Raw genomic sequence first — 24,913 nt, forward strand, 5'->3', positions numbered from 1 at the left:
ATTACAATTAAGAGAGGCTATAACGATGGTAAAATAGTACTTGCAAAGAAGATTTTAAACAATACTATGGACAAGTAAATGCTAATAAATTAAGTAATTTTGAGAAATTGGAAACTTCCTGAAGATAATATAAAATTTCAAAGTAGAGTAACAAATAATTAAAACTTATCATTAAGAAATACCTCAAAAAAAAAAAAATCCCCAAACCAAAACCGAAAACCCTACCACTAGATCAAGGTAGTTTTATGAACTAACCTACTCAAATTTAAGGTCATAAATAAATTCCATACTGTAGAATTTGTTGTAGATTGGCAAAAAAGAAAGTCGACAAATTAATTTTATCATGCTAGAATAACTATGTTTCAAAACCTGACAATGACACTTATAGTTTTGTGCAAACTACAGGCTCCTTTTATTTATGAATACAGATGAAAAAACTCAAAATTGATGGCAAATCAAAGTTTTAAATTACACTAGAAATTTAAATTATATTAAGAAAATAACCTGCCATAACAGCAAATGTAAATCCTAGGAACGTACATTAGGGCATTTAGTAATCATTAAATCATATCGGTAAGTGAAAACAAGAATAATCACATGATCCTCTTATTGGAGATTAAAAGGACATTTGGTAAAAGCTATCATATATTCACAATTTAAAAAACTATTGGTAAGTAAGATGTCAATTTCCTAATATCACATTTCACCCTTCTTGTGTATTATTAATACACAGGTTTCAGTCAATACAAATGGAACCAAGACAGACACTGCCAGAAAGGAGGAAACAAAATCACTGCAGTTTGTGGACAAAGTCCCAGCAGACATAGAGAACCTGAGAAAATCTCTAATTCTGTAATGAGAATTTGCTAATTCTCTCATGAGTGAATTCAGTAAGGAAGCAAGATAAAAGCCAGAATCCCCAAAACTGCTTTCCACTATACTGGCAGAAAGTGGTTAGAAACATGCAATGAAAAAATCCTATTTGCAGTAGTAAAAATAGAAAAAAAAAAATAGACAGTGGTACGGCCACAAGCAAGCATGGGGTCTACAGCCCAGTGTGTAGCCGAGTGAGGGCCAGGAGCTTGGACCAGATGGAAGAGTTACTGTGGTCACTTCTCCCTGCCACCCTGGTGCATCTGTGAACCTCAGAAACTCGGTCCTGTGGCATCAAGATCATTGGAGCCATGGTCAGAAGGTGTGTCTAGCAAATACTGTATGATATCACTTATGTGTAGAATCTAAATTCGTCAAACTCACAGAAGCAGGCAGTGGTATGGTGGTTGCCAGGGGCTGGGAATAGAGGTGGAGAGGTGATGGTCAAAGGGTACAAAGTTTCAGTTGTAAAAAATAAACAGAAACCTCAATTAAATAGAGCTGGGAGACCAGAAGGGGGAGCTCTCATGCCCTGTGATGATAGCAGAGCCCAAGAAGACTCATTTCCTGGCAAGAAAAGCCCTGGACCCTTTATTTACTATAGACCTCCCAACTTCCTTTTCCTCTCTATAAAAGTGTCTCCTTCCCTGGACATGGGGGGGTTTGCACGTGGCTCACCATGGTTGCAGACCCTGAATTACAATTCTCTACTGATCCTCATCCCAAATAAACCCACCTTTGCTGGAGAAATATCTGGCAGTCTGTTTATTTCAGGTCAACATAAGAAAAGTTCTGGAGATCTATTATATGGCGTAGTGCCTACAGCTAACAATACTGTATACTTAAAATTTGCTGAGAGGGTAGATTTTATGTTAAGTGTTCTTACCACACACAAACAACAACAACAATAATAATAAGGTAAGAGAAATCTTCAGGGGGAGATGGATGCTTATGGCCTTGATGGTAGTGATGGCTTCACAGGTGTATAGTTATCCCCGAACTCTTTGAGTTGTGTACATTAAATATGTACAGCTTTTATATGTCAATAATAACTCAAGAAAATGGTTTTTTTTTAAAAAGTGCCACCAGGACACCACCCCTGAAGCACAGGAGACCCTTGTCCCCTTCAGAAGCCTGCCTTTGGGTGCCGCTTGTGGGTTTTAGAGGATTCATCTGCCTGACCGCAAGAGGTCCCCACCGGCTTCACCCTGTCTTGTTCCTTTCTCTGCTCCCCCTGAACTTGAATGCAAGTTTCTACCGTTGATAGAATCAGTCCCCATTTAGGTACCTTTTAATGAAAATTTATGCTTTTCTGAGGTCTACAGTATATACATATTACATATAAACCCTGTGTGTTAGCTCCTTAAGGGTAAGTAGATTGAATAAAAGAAAATAACTTCACATAAAACTTGGGAAGATTTCATTGGACCTAAGAATTAAGTTACTGGGGCCAGGACCTTCTTGATAATATGACCTTTTTCCTCTTTTTGGCTGAGATAACTTGTCAACTCAACCCAGCCACAGACTCATCATGAAATTATTTAGAAATAATATTTAAAATTACTTTCAATTTATTTTTCTGATTATGAAATCGATTCAGACATTCTTCTAAAGGGTAAGTTTTCGGCATACTAAATGGATATAAGGCAACTGATACAGTGGGGGGCTGCAGCCGGCCTCGGGCATCCTGTAGCTTCTACAACAAGGGGCCACCCAGCTGCTTTGGGTGGTGGCTGCCTCTCAGAGGCTTCAGCCTGAATTCCTTTCCTCCTGGCAGTGGCGGTTGCCATTTTGACTGGATGCTTGTGTACTCTCATGTAAAGTTTGTGCTTTACTTACCATAACAGTGGGCAAGTGTATTAGAAAATCCAATCACTTTTTTTGCCACTGAAAACAGCTGTTTTACAATGTGATTTTGTTAATTTGAGACTTCGTTAACTTTGCTGAATAATAACAGAATAGATCCTATGGCCAAATTGCAGAAATTTTGGAAAATACATACAAGGACAAAGAAAATTTACATTCACCTTTATTCCAATCCATAATAATTAGTAGCGTCAGAATTATTACATTTTCCCACTGGACAGCTACATGTAAAAGAATGAAATTAGAGCACTTCCTAACACCATACACAAAAATAAACTCAAAATGGACTAAAGACCTAAAAGGCCAAACACTGTAAAACTCTTAGAGGAAAACTAGGTAGAACACTCTATGACATAAATCACAGCAAGATCCTTTTTGATCCACCTCCTAGAGAAATAGAAACAAAAACAAAAATAAACAAATGGAACCTAATGAAACTTAAAAGCTTTTGCACAGCAAAGGAAACCATAAACAAGACCAAAAGACAACCCTCAGAATGGGAGAAAACATTTGCAAACAAAGCAACTGACAAAGGATTAATCTAGAAAATATACAAGCAGCTCATGCAGCTCAATATCAATAAAACAAACAACCCAATCCAAAAATGGGCAGAAGACCTAAATAGACATTTCTCCAAAGAAGATATACAGATTGCCAACAAACACATGAAAGGATGCTCAACATCACTAATCATTAGAGAAATGCAAATCAAAACTACAATGAGGTATCACCTCACACCAGTCAGAATGGCCATCATCAAAATATCTACAAACAACAAATGCTGGAGAGGGTGCGGAGAAAAGGGAACCCTCTTGCACTGTTGCTGGGAATGTAAATTGATACAGCCACTATGGAGAACAGTATGGAGGTTCCTTAAAAAACTAAAACTAGAACTACCATATGACCCAGCAATCCCACTACTGGGCATATACCCAGAGAAAACCATAATTCAAAAATAGTCATGTACCACAGTGTTCATTGCAGCCCTATTTACAGTAGCCAGGAGATGGAAGCAACCTAAGTGTCCATCGACAGATGAATGGATAAGAAGATGTGGCACATATATACAATGGAATATTACTCATCCATAAAAAGAAATGAAATTGAGTTATTTGTAGTGAGGTGGATGGACTTAGAGTCTGTCATACAGAGTGAAGTAAGTCAGAAAGAGAAAAACAAATACCATATGCTAACACATATATATGGAATCTAAAAAAAAAAAGAAAAAGTTATGAAAGACGTAGGGGCAGGACAGGAATAAAGACGCAGACGTAGAGAATGGAACTGAGGACATGGGGAGAGGGAAGGGTAAGCTGGGATAAAGTGAGAGAGTGGCTTTGAGGTATATACACTACCAAATGTAAAATAGATAGCTAGTGGGAAGCAGCTGCATAGCACAGGGAGATCAGCTCTGTGCTTTGTGTCCACCTAGAGAGGTGGGATAGGGAGGGTGGGAGGGAGACGTAAGAGGGAGGGGATATGGGGATATATGTATACGTATAGCTGATTCACTTTGTTATACAGCAGAAACTAATACAACAATGTAAAGCAATTATACTCCAATAAAGATGTTAAAAAGAAAAGAATTATTACATTTTCCCCAGTTTTTGTCTCTGTATGAATATACATGGATATATAATAGAGGTAGAACAGCAATGTAATTATACTATAAATTAAATCTCTAGACTGTAAAGTGAAAATATTATTTTAAATAATTGTACAATATTCCATCTTTTTAAGTGCATCTCTAATTTCATATGCAGAGTCTTAGATGTAGAATTATTTTTAATTATAGGGTTTAACATTGGAAAAGTTGTAGCTAAGTATCACCAAATAGTTTTCAGAATAGTTTTACCATGTACATTTCTACCATTAGTATATGAGTTTGCCCATTTTATCTTACTCTTGACAGTACTATTATCATATGTTTTATTCTTTTCCAACCGGATAGGTGAAAACTGTTCTCCGATTACTATTTTAGTTTATATTCCTTAGATTTCTAGTGAGGTTGAAAATTGTTTTAATATGTTTGTTTTAAGTATCAATTGTCTGTTATTCCTTATCCCATTTTTCTATTGTCATATCTAGACGTTTTCATATTTTTTAGAAATGCTCTTCACATATACCTTAGCCTATTAATTGCTGTATTTTTCCTATTACTTTTTGAAATATTCTTTCAACTTAATAGTTTAACAGTTTTTATTTATGATTCTTCCATTGCTTTAATGCTTAGAAAGGCATTTCCTGCTTAGAAAATTAGTTACATGTTGACATGTAATTCCTCCATCTTTTAAAAACAGTTGAAACATATACTGTTATATAGACTAAAGACCAATGACGTTTGTGAATATGGATAAATGAAAGAAAAACCCAAATTACCAAGGTCTGAGTAGTAAGCCTGACCAGATGCCTGCCCCGTATGCCAGGATCACTGAAATCTCAGCGGCTCTCAGACTCCAGGGAGCATCAGAGTCACCTGGAGGGCGTATTGAACTCCCGGAAGCCGGCCCCACCCTGGAGTTTCCGGTTCAGTGTTACTTAGGTGGGGTCCAGGAATTTGCATTTCTAACGAGTCCCAGGTGATGCTGATGCGGCTGGTTCAGGAACCACACTTTGAGACACTAATGTTTTCCACGCTCCATATTTCACAAGCAGTAAAATCGCTTTGGGGATTCAAATGTTCGCTGTCAGTCTAACAGGCCTTGTGATGCACATGGCTGCTGAAAGCTATTTAGCTCCTGTGAGATGATTAAGAACAGCAAACTCTGACAGAGTGGCACGTTGACAAAATACTGGGGGGAGGACCATCCCGTTGGTGCCAGATTGGATGTGAGGAGAGACTCAGCCTGCTAGAATGCAAGTTATCCTTCAAAGAACAAAAGTCAAAGTCCTGGAATTTTCTAGGTCTTGGCCCCGTGCAACAAATACCTTATATGAATGAATATGATTTCTTCCGTTTCATTTGCTTTCCCTGCAAATTTCATCCACAGTCGACCTCATGGGACAGGTGATCTACAGTTTCACAGATGAAAACACTGTAGGTATTTAATAAATATTTGACTAGCTGGGGACTATATCTTCTTCCCTTTAATTTTCTTTTTCTGATTATAGAAATAATGCATGCCTATTGTCAAGCTTTTGAAAAATACAGGATGTGATCACCCATCATCCTATCACATGAAACAACACTGTCAATATTTTGATATATTTCTTTCCAGTTCTTTTATGCGTAACAGATTTGGGATCATACTGTACCTGGAGCTTTGTGTAATGTTTCTTTCCTGTGTTGTGAACATGGAATGTCGAGTATTCTGAACCGAGTCAAGAATTTTACAGATTTTTTTCTGATATGGACCATTTTTTAAAAGTCTTTATTGAATCTGTTACAATATTGCTTCTGTTTTATGTTTTGGTTTTTTGGCCCTGAGGCATGTGGGATCTTAGCTCCCCAACCAGGGATCGAACCTGCACCCCCTGCATTGGAAGGTGAAATCTTAACTACCGGACTTCCCCGCCAGGGAAGTCCCGGGTCAAGAATTTTAAACTGAGCTCCCTGTCCATCTCAGCCATGGCCCTGGAACCAGCGCATGAAATGTCCCAAGCTAAAGCCTGGGACCTGGGCTGGGGAGGATGGGCCTCTGGATCAGAGCATGGAACAGAGAGAGATCAAGAGTCTAGGGCCAAACCAGAAGTGGAAACCCGAAAAGACATGAGGCCAGAGTAAGAATTTGGGATGGAGGGACAGCGGCCAAGCATGGAGAGGTACCTGGGGAGCAGCTGCAGGTATTGTATTTCCCCAGCTGTGTCTTCTCCCACCAGTGGGGGAGGAATGGACAGATGGAAAGGATGCTGAGCAGGCCTGTGGGTGAAGTCGGGGTGGCAAGCAGGCCTTGATCTAGACCAAGTCTGGGGACGGCTGCCCCAGGCACTTTTATGTTAGGATAACTTTCAGTGTCTTGGACGTTGCATATAGCTGTGAGATAAACTAGCTATGACAACGACCTGCTTGCATATGGACAAGCGAAGGGTACTCTGGAGCACAAAGACCAGGCAGCCCTGTGAGTTTCTTAGTTCTCCATCTCCAGCCCCAGATCCATTCCCACACATCTAGCACCATCCAGTGAACAGATCCATTTGCATAAATATTAATGCTTCATTTCTTAAGTCAGAAACTCTGAGTCAAGTCTTAATGAATGAAGTCGGATTGTGAATAAGATAAAAATGTGAGTCAAGAAGCCGACACCGGGCTTCCCTGGTGGCGCAGTGGTTGAGAGTCTGCCTGCCAAATGCAGCGGACACGGGTTCGAGCCCTGGTCCGGGAGGATCCCACGTGCCGCGCAGCAACTGGGCCCGTGAGCCACAACTACTGAGCCTGCGCGTCTGGAGCCTGTGCTCCGCAGCAAGAGAGGCCATGACAATGAGAGGCCCGCGCACTGCGATGAAGAGTGGCCCCCCCTTGCCACAACTAGAGAGAAAGCCCTCGCACAGAAACGAAGACCCAACACAGCCAAAAATAAACAAATATAAATAAATTTAAAAAAAAAAAAAAAAAGAAGAAGAAGCCGACACCACTGGCTCCTCTCCTAGCGAAGGGCAGGACTCATCTCTTCCTTCAGAGGGAGAAGAGTTTAATGGAAGTGTTGGCTGGACCTAGGATAGATCAGTAGTGCTACATGATCTCCCGTGATGCTTGTCATTTCCTTTGCCGTTGTGTGCTGTCTGCAAGCTCACGGCGGAACCCGGCTAGCACAGCGCTGGAGGTCAAGGAGGAGAAAAGATGAAGGGCTGCTGTGGGGACTCAGGTGAAGCTGAGACGCAGATGCCCCTTCCACCCGGGAGCATTTGTTGCGTTAAAGACACAGTCTTGGGCACAAGTGGCCTCATGGTGTGTGGTGCGAGTGACTGGCGGAACAAAGTGACTTTGAGGACCCTGCTCCTCTGCGATTGCGATGGACCTGAAGCCATGAGCATGAAAGCCCTCCCCGCCCATCCTGAGCCCGGCCCCCTCAGCCCCTCCCTCCCCTTCTCTCTACCATTAACATACACCAAGTCCTAAGGCTGATTCCAAAAATAATTTCACAAGCCCTGCTCAACTACATCACAGCAGTAACAGCCAACACACAGAACTCTGATGAGTGAAGGGAAAGAAGACGATAAGAATTTCACAAGTTATTATTTGCTACGTAAGAGAGAGGTTCTGAACTGGCTACCAAGAAATCTGTGAGCCTCACACCCAGCGGACCGAGTATCCTGGGAGGATGGAGACTCTGAGTCGTAGCCCTCAGACCAGCCTCTTTGGAAAGGAGGCTGCATAGCCAATTACACTCCGCCCTCGCTGACACCAATTTCTCACAAAGAGCCGGAGGCTCACAGCTTTCGGGATGAGCACCAACTGATAAATAGCTGCTTTTGCAGAATCCCGTTTGACTTTATTTTACCCTCGGCACCGTAGGCTAGAATGCCAGTAAGGAGCGAGCACCGAGAGCTAATTATTTAATTAGCAAGGTGAGCCTAGGACCTGGTGGGATCACTTCTCAGAACACAGAGAACAGCCATGGTCACAGTTTTCCTCTAAGGTAGGAAGAAACCAAAGCCTAGGGAAAATGAAAGGCTGTGGCAGCAATGTCGGGTCAGAAGTTGAAGTCCAATCATCCCCCTTTGTGGTAGCCAGTCTCCAAGGTGGTCCCCAATGACCCCTGCCTCCCGGTAATCACTGGGAGGTAGTCCCCTCCCCACCGAATGGGGATGACCTGTGTAACCAACAGGATATTGCAGAAATGATGGAGTTTGACTTCCAGTGCTAGGTCAGAAAAGACATGACAGCTTCTGCCTTGTACTCTCTTGGAGCATTTGTTTTTCTGGAAGCCAGCTGCCACGTCATGAGGACACTCAGGCAGCACCACGGAGAGGTCCGTGTGGCAAGGACCTGAGGCCTCCTGCCAACAGCCAGCATCACCTTGCCAGCCACGTGAGCAAGCACCTGAGAGCACATTCTCCAGCCCCAGTCAAGCCTTCAGAGGATCACAGCCCCAGCCAGCATTTTGACTGCAACCTCATCAGAGACCCTGAACGAGAACCACCCAGCTAAGCTGCTATTGAATTCCTGACCCACAGAAACAGTGAGATAGTAAATACTTCCTGCTTTGTGTCACTAGCTTTTGGTGTAATATATTATGGAGCAATAGATCACTAATACGGCCTTCCAAGTGTACCATCATGTCTGCTTCCACAGGAAACTGACTTTTGTCCCTCACAGGAAGCCTTGTCAGTGTCTCAAATGGACGGTCTTCTCCTTTCTAGAATATCAGTAACTCCTGATATCAAAATCTCCTGCCTGGAAATTCAGAGGCAGAAAGCTGCCTCTCTGCTGCTTCTCTTCTAGACCATCTTCAACCACAGCAGCAAAGTAAACACTCACGTGTACACAGACGCACGTGCACACATACACCTGTGCGCACACAGAGCTTTCTTTTAAACCTGAAAAATCACTCAAGTGCTGGGAATATGAGCTTTTTTTCCAGGAAGGACCAGATGCTCTGAGTACAGTTTTCTCACACTGTCACTGAATGGGCAGACGGGGGGCGGGCAGCAGAGAAGGCTGACTATCAAGAATGGGTTGACGGTCTTTCTCCTTTGCTAGTCGTCAAAGTCTGAGCTGGGGGAGCGCCGGCAGGAGAGGAAGTCACAGCCACCAGTCCACACGGTCCCACATTCGTTTAGATATTTCAGAATTGCATTTTCCCGTTTTATTCTCTTTTTCCCATCCCATTTATCACCCTGGGTGAGGGGGAGGGTCTTTGGTAAGGCAGAAACGCAGAGCCTTCATGAGCATAGTAGCATGTCCCAATTATGCAAGAGGCAATCAATATATTAGAAAGGAAATATTTCCTCGTGTAGATGCTCTACTGGGAAGAATCTGGCAGATGTGAGGCCTCCACTTAAGATATAATTAAGTACCTGCAGCTCCTTCCCCTTCAGGATCGGGGCCAGGAAGAATGCTTAGAGCCTGGAAGGGCTTGCAGCATCCTTCTAGGCTAGAGTGGGCCCTGAAGACAGAGGCCAAGGGTAGAAAGCATCCAAAGGGTAGAAAGCATTCAGAAAGCGCAGGGAAGAAGAGAAACCGAGAAGAGAAGTAACTCCCAGATGTCCAAACAGAGCACATCTGTATGGGCTGCAAGAGGCCAGGTGGGAAATAATGTTTCTCCATCTTGTTAACTATATGCTCACTTTTTTTTTTTTTTTGCTGCATGCGGGATTTTAGTTCCCTGACCAGGTATCGAACCCGTGCCCCCTGTATTGGAAGCACGTGGTCTTAACCACTGGATCCCCAGGGAAGTCCCACTATGTGCTCACTTTTGATTTTGGCCAGTGGAGTCCACCCGTCTATCTTTCCACATCGAAAGGTTACCTGAGCGCTGAAATATTCTGATCATGTGGCAAGTAGGGTCATGGAGGTCCTTCTCTAGGGAGAGTCACGGCTGATCATAACCACAGGGAGATGATGTTCTCCTGATGGGTATCAGCAGTGTGGCGGTCAGACGCCATGTCTCACTCTCCCCTGCCCTGGCTATCCTCCAGGACAAGGTCCTGTCTCTCTGGTCATCTTCAGGTATACGACTTTCCTTGTTGAGCTCATCCTTGACTATAGTTTCACCCACTAGCTCTGATGAATCCCAAATCTGGGTTCCCAGCCCTGGCCTCTCACCCACGATCCATCCTTGATTTCAGCCCTGCATAGACTTTCCTTGGTGACTGACCCTCAAAGTGTCCAATTTAGAATTCAACTCCACAAAGATGTCTTTTCTCTATGATCGTATTCCTGGCAGTAGTAGCCAGTTGGGAAACTTGGAGTCAGTCATCTCAAGCCTTCTCTCCTCAGGCTCTAAATCCACTCTGCCAGTGGATCCTGAGCTCTTTCGCTTTCAACCATATCTTCCTCATGGTCAGTGACTTTCCTGTGCTCATTGCCTCCACCTTTTTTCAAACTCTCATTGTGACAGGCTGGGGATGCTCTCTTTTCTTTCTTTTCTCACTTAATCCCCCACCTATTTCAAGGTTTGAAGCAAGTACCCCCATTTCCTGAAGCCTTATCTGACCTCTCAAGACCACATGTGTCTCCTTTCTTGAACTTCTATTCATTTTATTTAAAAAAAAGTTATTGAGTGTCTGCTGAGTACATGGGCTAACTGCTGAGGGCACCACAACAATGAAGTCCCTGGCTGCAAGGAGATTACAGTCTAGTAACCATCAAGCCAATTAATTACTCTTTGTTTTCTCTCTTAGTTGTGTTTCCCCAACCAAATTATTAAACAGCCAGGACTGTGTCTTAAGCATCTTTTGTAAAACCCATAATGACTGTTAGACTACAGGGCCAGTAACAAGTTCTTACTAAGTACTTGTTGGTTATATGCGAGATGGGTAGCAGAATAAGACTAGAGATATATGTCAACTGCAATCCTTATCTAGAGATACAGAGAAGTATCTTTGGTTAAGGAAAAGAACACATCAAGAAATTAAAGAAACCACACCGTGTTTGAATGGTATTTTACATGTTTAAACAGTAATTCAATTTAACTTGACAAATTAACTCAATTTTTTTTTCTTTTTTTTTGGCTATGCTGTGCAGCATGTGTGATCCCACTTCCCTGACCAGGGATTGAACCCGCGCCCCCTGCAGTGGAAGCATGGAGTCCCAACCACTGGACCGCCAGGGGAGTCCCTAATTTTTTAAAATAATTATTGATGAGTCATTCCCCAAATTCCATAGTCACAAAATAATAGTCACATTTTAAGACTAAAGAACTAATATAGAGAAATGATTTATAGCACAATTAATCATTTGAAGGTATTATTTGGAATTTCCTAAGAGATTTTACAAGAGAGAAATAGAAGCAAATTGAGAAGCATCAAATGCAAATTTTTAGATAAAACCATTCTGTCCTATTAAGAGTATTGCTAGGATCCAAACACACAAGGCAACCATGCCATCGTCCCAGCAAGGATCTGCTGGAACCAGGGACAGAGTGGGCTCAGGTAATACCAGTATGTCCTTTCTAAGTGTCCCCAGGAAAAAGTCTTTTGTGAATCAGAAGTGGAGGAATCTCATTTCTCCAAAATGTAAAACTATTTTTGATATAAGGGAAAATAGGGAGATATTTCACTCTTCCAAGCCTTAAATGAGTATAGTTTTGATTCTTTGTTCAGGGGGCCTAGTATGGATCTCAACTTAGATGTCCAGTTCAAGGAATGTATGTCACCCAAGCCCAGAAGGGAGCTTCACGTGCTGAACAGAAGCTCAAGAATTCACAGTCAATGTGAGTCCCAGACACATGTTTACTGTCAAACTTAATTTTTCAAAAAATTCTTACTCACCTGCCAGAATATGCTATCTATTGTGTTTCCAAGAAAACCATCGCGACCTTCTGAAGACACCAGTTTGGGGCCAAGGATTGTCATGAATTCATCAAAATCCACCTGACCATCCCCTGGAAGGAGAAGATATAAATACGAGTTGAAAAGTAGCTGAAATTGACCTACTGTACCCAATGAAATAAACATCTCCATGCTTTTCTCCATGGCATGACCTCAATCAATGAAGAGCTGAAACCATTTCTGAAAATTGGGCTTCATTCTTAAAATACCAAAAGAAATACAAGAAATTCGCAACCGTGAGTACCTCTGATACCTCATATTCCTAATCATTTGTCAGGATTTGTGTCTAAATGCCCAACCAACACCTCCCACTTAAATGGCCACAGCTTCACACCTGCTGTACCTGGACCCCAAATTGCCCAGCTGTACAGGAGAGAAATCACATCTTCATCCCTATCTCTTCCTTCATCCTTGCCAATCACACATAAATTCAGTCATCAAGTCTTACTGATTTCACTTCTTAAATACCTGTGGCTGCTCCACCTTTTTTGTTAATCCAATTGCTAGTCCATTTCCAAAAAGACTGTGGTGGGAAAATGCTTCCAAGAATGAATGTTCCTAGTTATAATTACAATGTTACTAGTAAAATGGCATTTGCCCTCATACTCTCACCTCCACACTCTCTTCCAGACAGTTGCGTTTACTTCCCCAAATCATATGTGACCGTGCTTTTTTCCCCAAAGCATATCTGTCCGTGCTTTATAAACTTCAAAGGCATCTTTGACCAAAAATAAGGAAACCACCTCGGGATGGTATTCAAGTCCCACTATTCCTTTTGACACGCTTTGCTTCCCACCTCTGCACAGAATGCCATGCTCTTTCAGAGCTCCATAACTCTGTACATGCTGTTCCCTCCATCCGGGATGCCCTTCCCCATTTGTCTACCTGGTGATCTCTAACTTGTTCTGTACAATGGAGCTTAAACATCATGTTCTCTTTTTGTATTTTTCCTGACCCTTCCTCATCTCACTAGACAGAGTTGGGCACTTTCTTCTGTCCCTTCTACTAATTTAGTGTGCATCTATTTAGAACAGATCACCCTATATCTCAGCCACTAATTTGCACACCTACCTCCCACCTGGATTGTGAGCTCTGCAAGGCCAGGGACCCAGTCTGAAACTTCTCTATATCTGACACCATGGTAGGCGCTCAATATGCACTTAGAGAATGAATGACATTTCCTGCTTGTTTGTTTTTCCTTTGCTCAGTTCAACATGCATTGGATCTTTCATACTAGAGCTGACACTGACCAAAGGTGAACTTGAGCCAAATTAGACAAAATTAGACCTTCAGGGTACTGTCTGAGCCTCAATGACTCATCAGTGTGGCATTCTGCACCCTTAGGACGGCTCAGGAGGGTGTCTCCACCAAGAGCTCACCACATCTTGGCCCCAGGCAGGGACAGTCCAGGTGTCTGCATACATGTTTGCCAAAGTGCAGACACATCAATCCACTCCTGGAGTGCAATCGCCTTCCAAGAATCTTCATTGGAAACCTATTTCCAAAAGTCAAGCAGACGTCATCATCAAGACGTCAATAATTCAGAACAGACAGTCCAGGAACAGATCCCAGTGTAGAGAAAACTTCCCAGAGGACAGGGGAAGCATGACACGTCAGTAGGATGGACTACTGAGAGGAAATGGATGTATCTCTCACCTGTCAGCAAGACGAAAGGATCCAAAATTTCACCTTGGCTGGTCATCATAAGATGGCTAATTCAAGCAACAATGAGTTAGCATCTTGCCTTTCAAATGAGCAAATACTTATAAGAAAGAATACTGCTCAGTGCTGGCAGAGATGCAGATGAGAGATGGACTCTCTGACGCGTCTCTGGGTATATTCACCCAGATATTGACTAGCAGTGTTCAAGATGCTGTAACATTCTGGTTCTTTTGTACCTAACAACTTCACCTTTAAAGAAAAAGACAAAGCAAGGAAATGATCTTAAATGCAGACCAAGCTGTTTGCCCAAAGATAAGTCATCCAGTATTTGTGAAAGTGGAAAGTTGGCAGCTGGAGGAATGAGAGTGGCCCAGTCTTGCTGGCGTTCATACTGAGCGAGAACCGTGAGGCTCGGACAACCGCGCTTGTTATATACATGCGCTAACCCCCAGCTCACCCCAAGCCACTCCCACTAGTCAAAGCTGGTTCTGGATGACCAAAAAGCCTCAGGCCAGAGGGTGCATTCTCAAGAGAGAGAGCATCACCTTCCGTGAGATGGAAAGTGATTCTTAGGGGACCAAAAATAACTTAGATATTATGGTTTGTGGTCCTCCTAACGTCACAGTGTATAAACATATATACATACAGTATATCTGTCCAATTATAATAAAATGCCATGGGGTAAGGGCAACTAGGGAAACAAGTTTCTTAAAAGGCACCTGAGTGGGGGAGTGGCAGAACAAGAAGGAGGAACAGGACAAGAGGAAGAGGAAGAGGAAGTAGTTCAAGAAACACTGGACTAGATAATGTCCCAGGTACTATGGCTCTCCTTCCGGGGCCCTCTCTCTGAGATGTTGGTCTATTAGCAGTGGGCATCATCCCAAGTGTCTGTCACCCAGGGCGAGGTCCAACAGTTCATAAAAGTTTAGAAGCTCGAGGGTGTGCGGAGATGGAAACAACCTAAGTGTCCATCATTGGATGAATGGATAAAGAAGATGTGGCACATATATACAATGGAATATTACTCAGCCATAAAAAGAAACGAAATTGAGCTATTTGTAAGGAGGTGGATAGACCTAGAGTCTGTCATACAGAGTGAAGTAAGTCAGAAAGAGAAAAACAAATACCGTATGCTAACACATATATATGGAATCTAAAAAAAAAAAAAAAGGTCATGAAGAACCTAGTACGGGTAAGACAGGAATAAAGACACAGACCTACTAGAGAATGGACTTGAGGACACGGGGAGGGGGAAGGGTAAGCTGGGACGAAGTGAGAGAGTGGCATGGACATATATACACGACCAAACGTAAAATAGCTAGCTAGTGGGAAGCAGCCGCATAGCACAGGGAGATCAGCTCGGTGCTTTGTGACCGCCTGGAGGGGTGGGATAGGGCAAGTGGGAGGGAGGGAGATGCAAGAGGGAAGAGATATGGGAACATATGTATATGTATAACTGATTCACTTTGTTATAAAGCAGAAACTAGCACACCACTGTAAAGCAATTATACTCCAATAAAGGTGTAAAAATAAATAAAGAGACCTCATGAGAACTTAACAAAAATATGTCCACCAGCTGGGCCACACCAGCTCCCGCCCATAGTGTCGTAGGCACCACTCTCCCCTGGGAGTCGAATGGGATGGGCTTGGGGGTCCACAGGACTTAGCAAAACACCTGCTTCTCAGCATGAGGCTGTCTTTAAACAATCTACCTTCCAGGTAGGAGGAGAGAGACCACCCACCTCTCCAAAGCCTCCCCCACCACTCCTGGTGATGGGAGAGCAGCATGTGGAACCGGCGCATTTCAAGGGTCCCCACGGAACTCTGGTCAAAGTCACCAGAGAGCACTCACGGACGGTGCCCTTGGCTGAGAACAGCAAACCCAAAGCTCACAAGCGGAGATGATGCTTCAAACTACATCCTGGCCGCAGTGAAGGGAGCAGCTTATTCACTACTCAGATCCTTGGCCAGAGGGGAAGTGCTTGGGTTGGGGGGCAGTGCTCAGGACCCCATGGCAGTGCCAGCTGTAGCGCTGGTGCACGGGTGGCTTGGTAGAGCCTTTCTGCTACTTGGAGGAGAGTCTGGCTCACAGGAGGATCTGCTTCCAGCTGATAAGCAGATGACATTTGGAACTTCAGGTCTGTTATTGGTCAGAATGTGATTCCCCCCCCCCCTTTTTTTTTAAACTATCATTGAGCCAAGGGAGATTCCTGCAGGCCCACAGTTGGAGAAATAATCAGGGTGGGGCCCCCTCAGCTATCTCTATCTCTCTTGGCATCTTCTCAGCTCTGGCTCCTGAGTATGTGTGTACGTTGCACATTTTCTGCAGACTGTCAGTACACAAAGACTCCTCCTTTCACATACACAGCTCGACATCAGACCTGCCCGCAGTACAAAGGTTCTATTCAGATTTAGACTGAGGAAAACCTGTCTTCAGCAGATCCTAGTTTGAAGGACAAATAGGACTGGGTACACCCCACAAGCTATCAGTGCTGTTCCCAGAAGTCTGGCCCCCATGTCCCCACCCTCTCCCTGCATCCATTCCAGGAGAACTGAGATGAATACAATCTCAGAGACCAGTTTCTCCCTAAGCCCCTTGAACAGAAACCAGCCCCAGGCCGAGGCAAGGTCTGGGAAGTCTGATGATGACCTTGACATCTAACATACTGAGCAGTCACCATGCCATGGCATCATTTAAAGAAATCGCCACACCCTAGTTCATTTAAGGCTGCCAGCGGCCCATTTTACAGATGAGAAAACTGAAGCACAGAGAGGTTCAGTAACTTGCAGAAGCTCACACAGGGGAGCAGAGCTGGGATTCCAAACCCAGCAGTCTGCCTATGCTTTTGCTGTCTCTCAGGAGGCCGGGCGATGTGTGGCTCTGTCAGAACACTATTCCCCCTGAACCCGGCGTTCCCTGGCTGGGGAGTGCTATGGCTGCCTGGCACACAGAGGCAAACTGAAATCTAAGTTGCTCTCTTGGGTCTCAGGTCAGCTGCTGGAGGTCTTTCTTAAGCATTCGAAAGAATGACAATAAGTAATAGGAAATACTGATTTGACATTTGCGATATGCCAGACGCTGAACTCAAGGCCTCACATATATTATTGTTTGATTCTATCCCAACACTATGAATAGGTTCCGCCCTTCCACATTTTGCCCTTGAGAAAATCTTGGCAAGAAGAGGTTAAAAGGAGCTAGGTCAAGGCTGGGAAGCTAGTAGGCACCAGCAAATGGATCAGCTTGGAACCCCTGATGCTAACCCCCGTGTTGCAAAGCCTCCCTCCGTGTCAGAGGCCCCAGCATAATTCCTAGCCCAGGTTCATATCGCTCTTCAAAGTTTGAGAGTTTAATATGTTTTCCTATCTGGGCCTTTGGGAAGAAATTTAGTAGGAATTTGGGAGGATGGCCTTTAGGGGCATTTAATGCAAATGACCACTGCCTGAAAGCTATTTGTTCCCCGAACTGCCATTCTGCCTGCAGCGAGGCTCTCAGTAATTCTCCTTGGATGGTCAATACTCTGAGGACCCAGGTATCTCACATACAACCCTCCAGGCATCCTCTTCCACCAAAAAGAATTGGTCTGACGAAGGAGGCCTGTGCAGGCCTAGCAGCATGACATGAGGCTGGCATTCCGGATTCGCAGTCCCCTAAAAACAAAGTGGGTATCTTCCCAGACTCCCCAACCTTTCACAGAATGCAGCGGATTCCGAATGCAAAAAACTTTACTTGGTTAAATTGTTTTACGAGTCTTGAACGGGCAAGTGAGTGCAGAGTGAAAGAATGAAATTCACGCCTACGGGGCCTCAGTCCCACTCCACAAGCTTCCAAATATCATGATCCACTTAGCAAGACGCGCGGGAAGCTAACCTGCCCGGGACTGCGTCTGATTGCTTCCCACTGCTATGGAAGTCAGAGTAATGAACTTGAACGAGGGCAGCAAGCTGAGGGAGGGCCAGGACTGCACAATATTCATTAAGACCAACCAGCTGAAACTTTCACCAAGAGCTAAACTAACAGTAAAAATCCCTGCAAAATAAAAGGAAGGAAAGAGGCGTATACAGAAAAAATGGTGCACTCGGAAGGGTAACGAGGAGACGGATTAGGAGCAGGAAGAAACGTCTGCCTGAGACTCCACTCAAATCAACTGACTCAATTCCAGAAGCATGCCTACCAAGGAGCAGAAGAGCGGGAGATGTACGGTGGGGCAAGAAAGAGACGAACAGACACAGGCTTGCTTCCGGGAGGTTGTAGTCCGAAACCTGGGACAGAATCAAGTGGGAGCTGGGACTTACCTAGAAGCACCGAGCTAGGGCAGCACCAAGCTGGGAGCAAAGGCTCCAATTAGGAAATTCTCAATGGCTCGGCAGTGTGCCCTCAATGGAGGGAAGGTTCTAATGAGCTGAAAGGGGAGATGAGGTGAGCACCCTGAACAACATGGGGCCCCCAGGAAGGATGGAGGGTGGCTGGAACAGCAACCGCCCTCCCTTCACGCTGGATCCAGTGTTCCTATGGGAAGAGAACAGGATGAGATAAGCACTGCTGGTCCTCGATGCAGAGTCAGTGGAAAGGGTCCAAGTGGGGAGTAAGAGCATCACCCACCACCAACACCATCCAGTGAAATTCTTTTGCCTAATGCTTCAACCCCTCATAAAGTGTTAGGGACTGAACTATGCCCAGATTCATCTGCTGAAGCCCTAACTCCCCCACCCCCCACCTCCAGTGTGACTGTATTTGTTGACAAAGACTTGAAGGAGGTAATTAAGGTTAAATGAGGTCATAAGGGTGGGGCCCTAAGCCAATAAGACTGGTGTCCTTATAAGGAGTGGACGAGACACCAGGAGTGCAAGCACAGAGGAAAGACCATGTGAGGACACAGCGAGAGGGTGGCCATCTGCAAGCCAAAGAGTGAGCTCCCACCAGAAACCAACCCTGTCAGGACCTTGATCTTGGATTCCCAGCCCCTGGAACTGAGAGGAATAAATTTCTGTTGTTTAAGCCACCCAGGCTGTGCCGTTTTATTACCGCAGCCCGAGCTAACTAACACATCAAGGTAGGGAAGAACAATGGGCTCTTGGGAGACTTGGCGCTTTTTGCACTGTTCCTGTGAGTTAGAACCTAAAATTGAGACTTACGGGACTTCCTTGGTGGTCCAGTGGTTAGGACTTCGCGCTCCCAATGCAGGGGGCATGGGTTGGATCTCTGGTCGGGGAACTAAGATACCGCATGCCACATGGTGCAGCCAAAAAAAAAATAATAAAAAAAATTTTTAATAAAAGAAAGTAAAATAGAGACTTAAGGGTGCCATTTTGATATCCTGTTACAGTCTAGGTAAGAGGCAGGAGAAAGGCACTGGAAAGGAAGAGTTTGAGAGGAGAACCAAGCATGAGAGGGGTGCCCTAGATAACAGGGGACACCAAGATTCAGTAAGGGGCTGACAGTTAGCCTCCAGTAGTGTTGACTGCCACAGGGAACCCAGTAGGATGAAGGCTGAGAAAGGGACATTGTAAGGATGATGACTGGACCTGGCGGTGGGGTGCCAAAACCAAGCCCTTGTCCCAACAGCAGCACCTGAATTTTTACAGAAAAGGGGCTCAGGAGCAGCGCCTTGGTTGGAAGGGGTCTACAGTTCTTCGGGTGGGATACATATTAGAGGGATCACACCCTGGATCACTGGGCTATGTATTGGAGGCATCTCAAGACCCACCCCCAAGTTCAACAGCTCACTAAGAGATTCCCAAGACTCAGAATATAGTCCTACTCACAGCTAGGATTTATTACCATGAAAGATTAGAAAGCACAATTATCAAAGAGAAAAGGTGACTGGGGTGAAGTCTGGAGGAAACCAGGCACAAGTTTCCAGAATCCTCTCCCAGTAGAGTCAAGAGGACATGCTTAATTCCGCCAGCAATGAGCAGTGGTAACATAGGCGAAATCCCGTCCACCAGGAGAGCTCACTAGAGTCCCGCTGTCCAAGGTATTTACTGGGGGCTGGTCAGGTAGGCAATCTGTCCCTGGCATGGACTAAAAGTCAAGACTCCCAGGAGGAAAGCAGGTGCTTAAACATAAACCATATTGTACGTACAGTTTAGGTGCAGTGAGCCACTTGTTTCTTTTAGGAATGATGGGGACGCTCCCCAAATCCAATCTCCCAGACACCAGCAGAGGGCTAACCTTGCAAACAGGACTTTCAAAGGATAGCCTGTTGTGTTAACTCTTTTCTGAACACACCTCTACCTTCATTCTAAGGTCTCGAGTCATCAAGCCAAGACCACAGATATCTGGGGAAATCAACATTTACACCTAGAACAGGAATAGATGCACGGCTTCTCATGGTTCAGAGTCCCTAATAATAGACCTCGCAGTGGCTGATGACACAAGGGACCGTCTTCCTAGATCCGAGAGGCTTGCCTCTGTGCAGCAACCCGGCTTGGCCATTCTTCTGAAAGGACTAGCACAGTCCCTCCAACCTCTGCTTCTGCTCACAGAAGTTTACATACATCAAGTCCTCCTAGTTCCTGAACTGCCCCATCCTCAACCTGTCGGTCAAAGCAACACCAAGGCCCAGACAACCCCAAGCAGTGCACCTGCCTTCAGCATCCCGGGAAGCCCGTTTCCCATGAGAGCTGAACATTAAGCAGAGTTTTTACATCTATTATATAACCCAGAGTAACAGAAAAGATGTTTTTACTTCCCCTACCTCTGAATGGGAAATAGCAATTGACCACAGTAGAACGAGAAAGTCGAGCGGTAGTGGTGGTGAAGGGGGGTTGGTGGAGGCTGGTGGCACCTCCTAGCACTGCCACTACCCACTCTCACTTCTCCTCCAAAGAGGAGCAGCAGCTAGTCAACAGAGCTGGCTCTCAGGAGGTGTGCAAAGATTGTGCTCACAGCTGGGGCTCACACCCTGGTAGTGTTTCTCATCAATGCTATAGGTTCATCCAAGCCTGGTCTGCTCTGAGTAAGTCCAGCTATCCTACCTCCTCTCTTATTTTCTACATGGGGATACAGGCCATGAAAAAGGGTGAATATAAAGGAGCACTTTATTTCTTATTCCTACTGCTCTTATGCACACATCTCCCTCAGGGATCCGTGTGGAAGAGAAACTGTCAAGACAAGACAGACCATGCATCTTACTAGCACCAAATCCGCCTTCTACTCCAACTGCTGCAAGGTCATTTCTAAACTTCAGAGAATAGTTTTGACTTAAAAGTTTCTGATCTGAAATACATTAGGGAATAAGTTATGAGAAAATGGATGCTGTGACTACAGAATAATCTTGACTTCAGGATTAAGAAGAACAGATACTGAGCACCTTTTCATGGACCCGTTGGCCATCTGGATGTCTTCTTTGGAAAAAAAAAATCTATTTTGTTCTGTCCATATTTAAATCAGATTGTTCGGGTCTTTTTGGTGAATCAGAGTTGGATGATGTTGTTTAAGGGTACAGACTTCCAACTAGTGGAGAAATAAGTCCTGGAGATCTAACACACACTAAGTGATGATAGCCAACAAAACTGTATTATAAACGTTAAACTTGCTAAGAGAATAGATCTTAATTGTTCCCAATATTAGAAGAAAATAATTATGTGACATGATAGAGGTGTTAGCTAACGCCACTCTGATAATCATACCGCAGTATAAATGTATCAAGTAGAAAAAAGAATGAAGATAATTTCTAATGTGTCTTCACTCAACTTTCCGTTAAAGAGTCCATGCAACTAGAAAAAGACCAAAGAATCACAGAAGTTCTAAAAGCTGAGGCCACCCATCAACCACTTGAAAAAAACCCTGGGGAAATGTTTATCAACCACAGCCTCGGCGAAGCAGATGGAGAAATAAAACTGGTGGTCTGTGCAGGCTGCACTCTTGCAAAGGAGCTGCCAAAAAGTGGTAGGAAGAGGCATGAGCCTCATACCCAGTCCCCCCCAAGCTCAGAGACCCAGACTCTGCAAACCTAGAAACCCAGGCAACCAGGTCCCAAGCGTGTGTGCCTGGGCTGCCAGGAAGTCTCGCACCTTGTCCTCGTCTCTTGTCATCCCTTTTCTCTCCTTCCCTGGTACCTCCCTTTCAACCTCCATTTGTAGCTACAACCCCAGCATATCACAAGAGTAGAAGTTCCAGCACTGGCCAGCATCACGCTGCAGGCTCCAGTCTCCATGCCCTAAGCAGGGCAGAGACAGTAGGAACCCAGAGTGTAGTAAGTGTTGGGAGTTATCATTTTTTAATATGATGCTTCTTTCTTCTTTTTTTTTTAGAAGTCACTACATCCTATTAATTCGACCTCCTAGTAATTCTTTTTTTTTTTTTATTAGATGTTGGGGGTAGGAGTTTATTAATTAATTAATTAAGTTTTGCTGTGTTGGGTCTTCGTTTCTGTGTGAGGGCTTTCTCCAGTTGTGGCAAGCGGGGGCCACTCTTCATCGCGGTGCGCGGGACTCTCACGATCACGGCCTCTCTTGTTGCGGAGCACAGGCTCCAGACGCGCAGGCTCAGTAGCTGTGGCTCACGGGTCTAGTTGCTCCGTGGCATGTGGGATCTTCCCAGACCAGGGCTCGAACCCGTGTCCCCTGCATTAGCAGGCAGATTCTCAACCACTGCGCCACCAGGGAAGCCCAATATGATGCTTCTTGATCATGATTCTTTCACCATAATTCTCAGATTTACACAAGTGGCAAGTGGAAGCAGAATAACAAACTCCGTCCAGTATTCTTTTACTGAATACTTACTAGCCACTAGAAACCGCACAAGGTACTGCACACTTCTACCCCATAACCGGATATTCTGAAACCCAAGTGGGAAAAGAACGTGGTCAGTGACACCCATACATGCTGATGGTTGGCCATTGCTGAGACCCAGGTCTCCACGTTAAGAATTGAAAACGAAGGGAAAAAATTGGGATTAGTCCAAAAGAGAAGAGAAACATTACCCTGAACACCCAAAGAAAGATTTACTCCCAAAAGTCACTCACTATTAGAAAGAGAAGAAAGCTTAAGGAACACCTGCTTGTATTCTCACTATGACAGATGAAAACAGCCCTATGCAAACCAGAGGTTGTACAGACATATGAGGATGAGGTGAAAGGCAAGAGGCCAAGACATGAATGGAAGGAGGAGGGACCCGGCTTCAGTGAGGAGAAAATGTGAGGACACCAACAATGCTCTAGCAGAGTCAAGGTCTACTTGGGATCCACTGGCAGAAAACCACAACTTCTAAGTCAAGCCAACAGATAGGTATCCAAACCCATTATGTGAGAGCCACTGTGCTAGGTGTGGGGATGCTGCATGAGGACGTCAGCACGGTCATCTAGGAAATTAGAGTTCAGCTGGGAAGAGAGAAAAACAAGACATCAAGGGTGTGTGTCGACTATAAAAGGGGAAGTGTTACAAAGGCCAAAAGCAGAGAAATTCGATATGGTCTAGGACAGGAGTCTCCGAGGTGGGGGCAAGGCAAGGGATGCTCAAGAACACTCACCGTGGTGCCAGAAAAAGTATCACAAGCTCCATACTTATCTTTTTACTTTTGGGTATGTGCTATGAGGTCCAAAATATATTAGTACAGAAGTGCCTGCACGTAATATGACAAATAAACAGGGAGGGGAGGGTGCACGAGCCGAGAAGGGCAGAAAAGAGGGGTCACTGGGAACTGGGAAAGCCGAAATCTGCACATTATGAACTTGCTACTTATACACTTCTACTTGGTCTACTCCTTTGTCTGTTACTTAAAAGTAGTGTATTAGTATATTAATTTTATGTAAGCAAACATAAGGGCTATTTGGAAAATATAATGTCATAGTATGTGGGGGGAGGGGAGCAATTGCAGTAGCAATAATAAAAGTAGCCATTGCAGCAGCAGCAGACACAATTATAGGAATAAGCTATAGCCCTAAGTTATTCTAAATAAAGACAGAGGGAAATAAGAGAGAAATGAAATGATGAAAGAGAAGATGATAGAGATGAAAGACAGAAATTGGAGACTTGAATTTCACAAGGGGGAAAAACATGAGAATCCTCAAACGTACAATAACAAGAGATTTTCCTGAGCAGAGAGAGAAAAGATTTTGATATACTATCCGTCAGTAGCAGATCAGGTGGGCAAAAATTAATAACGGTTGCCATTTATTAGGGCAAGCTGCAGGCCAAACACCCTGCTGAGATATTTTACCTAAGGGGCCACATTTACTTCTCAAGGCAACAGTGAAAGATAGAGATTGACCTCCCGATTTTACTAAGGCATAGAGGAGGTTCCCTTATTAGGTCACCTGTATAAGATTATGCCATTAATTGTAACAAAATCCAGATTTGAACCCTGGTTGATCTTGACTCTGCATTTGCCCTTTCCTTTTGGCTGTGTTGTCTTCAAAGATGATAATTTAAGTAATACAATTGCAATACTGAATGCTGTGGCAAACAAAGGCTACACCTCTCAAAACATGTGTGAAACATTTATAAATGTAGGATTACACGCAAGATAACAGAGAGAACATCAACTAATTCTCCAGAGCTGAAATGAGCAGGCTACATTCTCCTACTCAAACCCAAAGAAAGTGGGACTTCATAGTAAACACTTAAGCAGAAATCCCTAAACCGCTCTGGAACTGAAAAACACTCTCCTAAACAGTAAAGAATACAGCAAGTCCCCTACATACGAACCTTCAAGTTTCAAACTTTCAAAGATGCAAACGTGCATTCACATGTCCAATCACATAAGTTAGTTCGCATGTCTAGCATGCATCGTCACGTGCGTGCATCCTCTACAGGTGGTTGTGCTTTTGTGTACTTTACTGTACAGTACTGTATAGAGTACTGTAGTACAGTATCTTTATTTGAAGCTAGCTCTGCAAGAGGACGACTTCATTGAACTCCTTGCTATGCAACACAAGGAGCTTACTAATGGAGACCTGATGGAATTGGAGGCCCAGAGAAAGGACGAAGAGAGAGACAAGAGGAAGAAAAAGTAACTGAAGAACTGAAAAGATTCATGATGCAGGAAATGGCAGTGCAATTTTCTTTATTTGAGGAGGCACTGTTAGTTTTTGAGGCACAGGACCTGAACAAAGAACGGTACACGAAGGCTGCAGCA

At 44.2% G+C, this 24,913-nt stretch overlaps 1 protein-coding gene across 2 annotated transcripts in view; it reads right to left on the reverse strand.

The window, feature by feature from the left end:
• The window catches only part of CALN1 (calneuron 1), a 458,323-nt gene that overhangs the window by 154,359 nt on the left and 279,051 nt on the right, over positions 1-24,913 (reverse strand). For both annotated transcript variants that reach the window (XM_065893120.1, XM_065893121.1), the window contains one exon: positions 12,112-12,224. In XM_065893120.1, coding sequence (XP_065749192.1) covers positions 12,112-12,224 — 113 coding nt within the window. The remainder of the gene's footprint in view (positions 1-12,111; positions 12,225-24,913) is intronic.

This window comes from Phocoena phocoena, chromosome 15, assembly GCF_963924675.1.
Source record: "Phocoena phocoena chromosome 15, mPhoPho1.1, whole genome shotgun sequence".
NCBI classification, from domain to species: Eukaryota; Metazoa; Chordata; class Mammalia; order Artiodactyla; family Phocoenidae; genus Phocoena; species Phocoena phocoena.